Source organism: Ochotona curzoniae, unplaced genomic scaffold (assembly GCF_017591425.1).
Source record: "Ochotona curzoniae isolate NIBS_2020 unplaced genomic scaffold, NIBS_Ocur_1.0 contig_883, whole genome shotgun sequence".
In the NCBI taxonomy this organism is placed as follows: Eukaryota; Metazoa; Chordata; class Mammalia; order Lagomorpha; family Ochotonidae; genus Ochotona; species Ochotona curzoniae.
The window spans coordinates 72,114,150-72,122,036 of NW_024466599.1; the positions used below are offsets into that span (position 1 = coordinate 72,114,150).

The following is a 7,887-nucleotide window of genomic DNA, read 5'->3' on the forward strand; positions in this document are numbered from 1 at the left end:
AAAATGCTAGATTTTAACTGACTTACAGTTTTGTGGAAAAAAGTAACATATTAAAGAATTGGTACATAGAACATGGAGTTTTGTTTGCGTGTTTTCTGTTCTCCATGTTTGTAAATCGTGTACCGTCGGAGGTACTGACATTGTCATTGACAGTGTCCCCTCTGCACGGCACTCATGACATAGAGAACAACCTGAACGACATCAATATTTGAAGAACTTCTGGGTGATACCACAAAACAGTTCTGTGTTTTTATTTGTAGTGTAACTAAAATCATGTAAGATCAGATTGAATGAAATAGCTCCTAATAGCTCCACTGAATGAGTAGACTGTCCTACAGGGGGAGCTAGAGGAAGGCATGTTAGATTGAAAGGTTTTTCATCAGAACAGAGCGGGGATCTTCAAGCCATTCGTATTACAAAGTGAGTCACAGGTAACTTCTGCAGATAAGTGTGGATGATACCATCTGTTTATGATTAGCTCCAAGGACAGGGAACTAGTTTAAGGCATATTTAAATTAAATCAATTTAGAATTCAGTGTCAGTGGCACTAGCTAATAGCCATGTCTGGTGACTATTGCCGGAAGCAAAGCGTTTTCAGCATTTGCAGAAAGTTAGAGATAGTGCTGATTTGAAGAGCTTGTTATAATCCTTCATGCTCAATATTAGTTGCAGTGACTTATTGGGCAGTGACAATTATGGAGTTTAATGAGGAGGCTTATCAAATTTACAAGCCATCTGACACAAAGAATCAAGTATGATATTAAATATGGGCACCAGTTTGCATCCCTGCAACCCCACTTCCCATCCAGCTCCCTGCTTGTGGCCTGGGAAGGCAATGGAGGACAATCCAAAGCCTTGGGACCCTGCACCTGTGTGGGAGACTGGAAGAAGCTCCTGGCTCCTGGTTTTGAGTTGGCTCAGCTCCAGCTATTGTGAGCACTTTGGGAGTGAGCCAGCGGACAGAAAATCTTTCTGCCTCTCCTCCTCTCTCTAGATTGCCTTTCCAATAAAAACACATCTTCAAGTAAAAATGTAAAAGCATAAAAACAAAACTGAAGTATTAAGCCACAGGTGATCAGGGCCCTCTCCTGGCGGTTGGTTTTGGCAGAGTTCTCTGACTGGGAGGGAAGCAGAACAGTTGCTGTGAAAGGGAGCGTTTATTGTATGGCTGAAGAGGGGTCCCATTGACTTCTGCCCCGCTTCCCTAGCACAGAACTTCGGTTTGAGTTCTAGAAATCCCTCCTAGTGCAGGTGAGAAGGTAGGCGTGGGTGATACTTGAATCTGTGCAGAGACATCTGTGTCCTGACAGGATTCAAGATTCAGTGTGTATTTTTGCAGAGTCTTCCATGATTTTCAGCCTGTGAATCCCTTGGGGAAGCTGACCACTCTCCGTGACTCAGGAACCTCTTGGCTAATTACACCGTTTTCCTTTTGGAAGTAGTGACAGACCGTGGAGACAGGACGGTGGGATGCCTGCCGTTGTCATTTGTTAGACACTAGTTGGTTTCTAAGAAGGTTAGAAACTTGAGGGAAGCCTTCCCTGATGGTCTCCAGAACACTGGAGTTTAGCCTGACAGAACATCAAAGTCAATGATGGGTTGTTAAGAACTGGAAAAGAGAACAGTGAGGCTTACTGTTCCCCCCTTAGTTGAGTGAGTTTACCAGAATACATATTTATAAGTTTTCGAGAAGTTGGCTATAAGAATTTAAGATTTCCATGTTGATAACTTGTGTTTTCTTGCTTTTTTTTTCCCCCAGTAAAATATGAAAGAATCAAATTTCTAGTAATTGCTTTGAAGAGCTCTGTAGAAGTCTACGCATGGGCACCTAAGCCATATCACAAATTCATGGCCTTTAAGGTAATGAAATACTTTGGAAAGTAGTGTTAGCTGTGCAGCATCCAGCCAGTAGTCAGAGGATAAGCTTAAAAAGTCTGCACAGTTAAAATGAATGAAATGAGAACTACGTGCTATTTTATCTAGACCTCAACTTTGTCCTAAGCAAATCTGTATGTTGGGTCTGCAGTAGGCTTAGCACCTTCTGTGCCTGCAGAGGGCTGGGACTGAGGAGCCGAGTGTTGGGGAATACTCTGACCAGTGTGGCAGCGTGGTAACAAGGGAAAAGAGAACGAGACCACTCCTATCTTCCATTAACAGGCTTTTTACCTTTCGTTGTGAGAACGGATAGAGAGATAGATGGGCTCGGCACATGTGTCTGTTCCATTGAGCGTGAATTTCAAACGCAAAGTGCAGAAATTTTTGATGTCACAGGAATATGCATTAAATGGAAAATTAAAGTTAAAATATTCATGACCCACCTTTGTTTGAATAGCAAAGTGTGGACATCTGAACTCGTATAACTAAGATGACTTTCCCATCTTGTGAGGTACCATAGTTCCACAGTACCTCACTTTGTATAGTGTTTATATTTCTACGGAATTGTAAATAATATCAGATTAATAGTCTTTAATGTATTTAAATAGTTCGTTTTGGAAAAAATAGAAAATCAGTTTCATATATTCTAATATATTTTTACAAGTTATCCTAGAGTTTGCCTTAATACAAATTCATGAAACTCTTAGTTGAGATTACTATTATTCTGACTCCATATACAGTGAATGACTTCAGAGTGTCGTTTGCAACAATATAAACAAAACCTGCAGTTGGCTCTTGGGCCATTTTGGTACCGGGCAAAGAATTAAGAAGTTTTCATCTAAACTAATTGTACTTATTTAAAATAATAATAATTGTCAATTTTATTGGAAAGGTAAGTTTCAGTTATTTGGAGGAAATTAAATTTTAGGTTGCTTATTGCTTGATTCTTTGAAGTAGGATAAATGGGATTATCATATTTGCTTAAATCAAGCTCTGTTACAATTCATTAGAAAGTTGCATATTCCTCTGAGAGTTGGTCATGATGCCAATTATTTACCAGGTACTAGTAGTTGTTGCTGTCCCAGCCTCGGGGGTGGTGGGTGTTGGTATCAATAGTGGGCTTTCTGTTACGGTGCAGGCTGCTCCAGTGTATTGGAGCCTTTCATCACTGTGTCGCGATCAAAATGTGGAAGCAGAACTCTTTAAAGCTCCAACAGTGAGGAAGATGGTAACACTTAGGAAGTCTCAGTGTGGGTCTCTATGAGGGCTTCTCGCTCCGGCACCCACATTTGAGGAGTCCCCATTTGGCCACCAGTAGGATAGCAAGTGACAAGGCAGAATTCTTGGGCTAAAAAGAGATTTGATACATAAGTTCTGAAAGAAATGTCTTCTTGATGCTAATAGGGAAAACAAAGGTAAATAAAATAAGTGTGGAGCATTTTATGTATTGTCATTGTAAGGGTGACTTGGTTTCTGAGTAGCCGATGACCTTGCGTCTGCCTCTAGGTTTGCCGTTAAGAGTAAACCTTCACCTCACGGCTTCTCTCGTGGTTGCTTCCTTGCAGTCGTTTGGTGAGCTAGCGCACAAGCCACTGCTGGTGGATCTCACTGTGGAGGAAGGCCAGAGGCTGAAAGTGATCTACGGGTCCTGTGCAGGGTTCCACGCCGTTGATGTGGATTCGGGATCAGTCTACGACATTTATCTACCAACACACGTAAGAAAGAATCCACACTCTATGGTTGGCTGACTGGCTTCATTTTGTTTTGCCTTTGCTGTTTACTGTGCATGGTGAACTAACAACAGTCAGGAATTGCTCACGTTCCCTTTGGTGTGGGGGTGAGTATTTGATCGAGTGCCATTTTCAACAGCTCCATACTGAGACAAGAGGAAATGCACTTTCTCGTTTCTGTGAAGCCCTCCTGATTATCTCTTAGCCAGTTCTTTGACTAACGTGGGGTGGATTGGGGGACCTGTTGCTGGCAGACCCTGGGTGGGAAGTGGTTTCCAGTTAGACTTGCCGTCCCACTGTGCTTCAGTTGCCTCAGAAAACATGAGCGCATGTGACTTGAGAGATAAGCTTTGGGACATGAATTGTTGTGTCTATCACAAGGGATGTGGCCAGGCCATCTTGCTGAACACTCCGGGGTTGGAAGTTGCCACAAACGGGCTCCCCTGTACTCTGTGCCTCCTCTCCAGATCCAGTGTAGCATCAAACCCCATGCTATCATCATCCTCCCCAACACAGACGGGATGGAGCTTCTGGTGTGCTATGAAGATGAGGGCGTGTATGTCAACACCTACGGAAGGATCACTAAGGACGTGGTGCTACAGTGGGGCGAGATGCCCACGTCCGTAGGTACGAAAGGGAAGCCTTCTCCAGGACTGCGTGTATCCATCCCGCCAGCTGCACGCGCTGTTTTGACATTGGGCCATCCATTGGGGCAGTCAGCAAAGACAGATCACAGACTTACAGAAATAACTCCAAGTCTGTTGTAGAACAAATACGTTTCTCGGTACTTTATAAAGCTTGGTACATTTTAAAACTTTTTAAAACTCCTTTATCACAGGACCCTCATTTAATCCTGAAGACATCCAGAGAATAGGGCGAATGTGGAAGGGAGATGCAGAAAAAGAAGTGGTGTGCTCTCGAGAGGGGAGGACTCCACCTGGCTGTGCGCTCGGGCACAGTCTTTCTTTGCAAACAGTAATGAAGGCTGATATTTGAAATTTTCATAGCTTTACATTTATAACTCGAATCATTTGGGTTCATGGCAATTTGAGTCACTGTCCCTCTCTCCTTGTCCCTTCTGCCCGCTGCCTTCACCTGGGGTTGGACTGCTGACAGTCTCTGCACGGAGCTCGCAGCTCAGATAGCGGGCTCCCTGGAAGGCCTAGGGGAGATGAGATGTACCCGTTGAGTGCAGGATCTCCTCCCACGATAGAACAGGCAGTAGCGAATGTAAAAATCCATGTAAGCGAAGATGCTTAGACGCTAGGCCTTTAGGTGGATGTGATGTATATTGGCTTGCCACTCATGGTTTCTGTTTCTGCTTTCCCCTGTAGCGTATATCCGATCTAATCAGACAATGGGCTGGGGAGAGAAGGCCATTGAGATCCGATCTGTGGAGACCGGCCATTTGGATGGTGTGTTTATGCACAAAAGGGCTCAGAGACTAAAATTCTTATGTGAACGCAATGACAAGGTAATGGTTTCCTTATGGCTTGTTTTTTAATTGCCACTATCTTTTTAGCAGTGGTTTATTTTTCCTGTGATAAATTGCCTTGGCGTTGGGAAAGACCATTAATATTAGGTGGGTTTTCCTAAGCCCCACCTTCTTCTATCCAATGGGCTTAGGGCACTTCTAAAGCAATGCATCGCGGCTTGAAAACATGTCTCTTAAACCCATTCCTTGCCCTGTTTTGAATTATAGTAAACCCTCCCAGCTGACTCTAATTTGAACTTTTCATTTGAAATGAGAAAGAAGCATACTATACATGTGCCTTTGAAGTTAGTCCTCCTACTTGTAGTGGGCACATTCTTAACACAAAAGCTCCGTGGTCCTCTGCCGTCATGCTCCTGAAACTTGTTTGTGAACAATGTCTCCCACACTTGTCACCATGAAACTCTCAACTCGGACCTTTGCTAGGGCTTTGCCAGCTTTCCGGTGTATGCCTGCCTTGGTGTGTTTACTGTGGTCATCACTAAAGCATTCTTTAAATTGCAGGCCATTGCTTATTTTTTACATGTGTATTACTACTTTCCCTAGCAAGTCCTATGAACTGGTAGACTGTAACTTAATCGTTAGAAAGAAAAAGAAATAGTTACTGAGGCATCTTTACTGTATCACTGTTTATTCCTGTCTAGATAGTGGTAACAATGAGAAAAGAAGAAATAACTCACTTTCAGCAATATCCAGTGTTTGCTTTTGAGCTTGCACCATATGTCAAGGAGCTAATCCAGATAACAAGCCTGTGTTGTAGTGAGAACTGGCTGCAGAGCACTACTCCTTGTATAAAGGCCCTTGGGGATGTCAGCTTCCTGCGCACGGCAGTGTTAGTGGAGCTGATGGCCCCCGTTGGCAGAGTGCTCTGTGGCTGTGCTCACCACACCCTCTCCTCTTGATTTTGCAGGTGTTTTTTGCGTCTGTGCGCTCCGGTGGCAGCAGTCAGGTCTATTTCATGACCCTGGGCAGGACTTCCCTTCTGAGCTGGTAGAAGCAATGTGACCCAGGGATTGTCAGTCTCCAGAGTCTTCAAGGTCCTGAGAACTTGGAATTCCTTGCAACTGGAGCTCAGAGCTGCACCAGTACAGCCGACAGCTGTGTGTGCAGGCCTCACGTGTTGGGTCCACCCTGTCCTTTCCTTCCTGCTCTTTGACCAGTTTATCCCTGTTCTTGTCCTTACTCAAAAATAAATCAAGGCTGCAATGCAGCCGGTGCTGTTGAGATCCTACCATCAGGTGCTATACGTGTCTGGGATTGAGACCCGAAAGCAAACACCTTTCCTGCAGCTCCAGAATTCCTGGTCTCTGAATGACTCTTGTCTTAGGCGTGTCTGCAGGTGGCCACGATGAACATGCCATTGTTATTGGCCATGGGCACAAGGAGGTGAAGAGTGGTGGTGTGAGGAGCAATTGGCTAAAGCGGAGAGCAGATTTAATATAGTAACATTAACAATGTATTTAATTGACATTTTCTTTTTTGTAATGTGACGATATGTGGACAAAGAAGAAGGTGCAGGTTTAAGAAGTTAATATTTATAAAATGTGAAAGACACAGTTACTAGGATACCTTTTTTGTGGGTGGGGCTTGGGGGGTAGGGCGGGGTGGGCTAACGGGTCCTGTTTTGTTTCTTCAGATTGGGGGAGGGAGGGGTCCTGGCCAACACTCAGTCATTTTTCTGTGTACCAAGTTTTGCCTAAATCATGTGCAGATGGATCTTTAAAACAAAACAAAAAAAAACAAAACAAAAAAAAAAAGAAATAATGTGTGCATTTTGTATAATGGCCAGAACTTTGTTGTGTGACAGTATTAGCACTGCCTCAGTTAAAGGTTTAATTTTTGTTTAAACCTAGAAGTGCAGCAGCAGTTTTACCACAGTCTGCACTTGCAGAAGAAAAAATTCAAACCACATGTTGATTTTTTTTGCCTACCTCATTGTTTTTAATGCATTGAGAGGTGATTTAGTTTATATGTTTTTGGAAGAGACCATTAACGTTTAATTTAATCTTAATACCAAAACTATCTGATTGAAGTTTGACTGTTACTTTGTTACAAATCTCAGCAGCACAAGAAGCCCTTTCCATGAAGATAAGCTGCCTTAGGCTGCCGCAGTTTGCTTTCTGGGTTTGGAAAGCAGAGTGCTTCGTCTTCCCCAGATTGAGCATGAGTGGTCGGTGGGGCCTCTGGAGCCGGCAACGCAAGAGAGCTCGTTTCTTAATTGGGGCTTTGGGAGCAGACAGGTGGTCACATTCGAATAGTCACACAAACTGTTCAGTGTTGCAGAAACCCTTCTTGAGGGTAGAGATTTCCCTTTTTCTAAAAATGCAATGCACTAAAACCATTTTAAGAATGTAGTTAATTCTAATTATTCATAAAGACAGCATCTTCCTGTGTTTTAGGCGTAATATCAAAACCCTGGCTTTCTCATTTTCTCACTTGCTCTATTCTCTGTTTTTTTAAACCAGTTTTACTTCGTGAATATGTTCATGACATTTGTAATAAATGTCTTGAATAATCATCTTCGTGGCTTCCTGGTCTTCACTCGGCAAGGCTGTCGGGGTGTCGGTTGTGGCTCTGCCAGCTCCCTTTCCTCCCGTTAGTGCTGAGTGCTAACAGTGGGGACGGCTACCGTGAGCTGCGTCTGCCAAACAGAAGCTGGGTGTCCCGCAGGGTTACTCGTACTCCTTCATGGCCAGTTTTCTCTTCGAGCATAAAGATGGAGGACTTCTCCATTCTCCACTCCTCCCCCCAAATTAACAGTCACCTGGTCACGTTTGCCAGGGATTTGCC

At 43.7% G+C, this 7,887-nt stretch overlaps 1 protein-coding gene across 43 annotated transcripts in view; it reads left to right on the forward strand.

Annotated features, from left to right (window-relative positions):
• MAP4K4 (mitogen-activated protein kinase kinase kinase kinase 4) overlaps nt 1-7,613 on the forward strand; it is a 156,142-nt gene extending 148,529 nt beyond the window's left edge. For 38 of the 43 annotated variants that reach the window (XM_040993826.1, XM_040993821.1, XM_040993829.1 and 35 more), the window contains 5 exons: nt 1,760-1,860; nt 3,441-3,590; nt 4,073-4,232; nt 4,940-5,079; nt 6,008-7,613. In XM_040993826.1, the coding sequence (XP_040849760.1) occupies nt 1,760-1,860; nt 3,441-3,590; nt 4,073-4,232; nt 4,940-5,079; nt 6,008-6,091 (635 nt within the window). In that variant the 3' untranslated portion in view covers nt 6,092-7,613. Of the gene's footprint in view, nt 1-1,759; nt 1,861-3,440; nt 3,615-4,072; nt 4,233-4,939; nt 5,080-6,007 lie in introns of all 43 variants that reach the window. The other 5 variants (XM_040993839.1, XM_040993828.1, XM_040993864.1 and 2 more) reach the window with 1 other exon arrangement.
• The last annotated feature ends 274 nt before the right edge of the window (nt 7,614-7,887 follow it).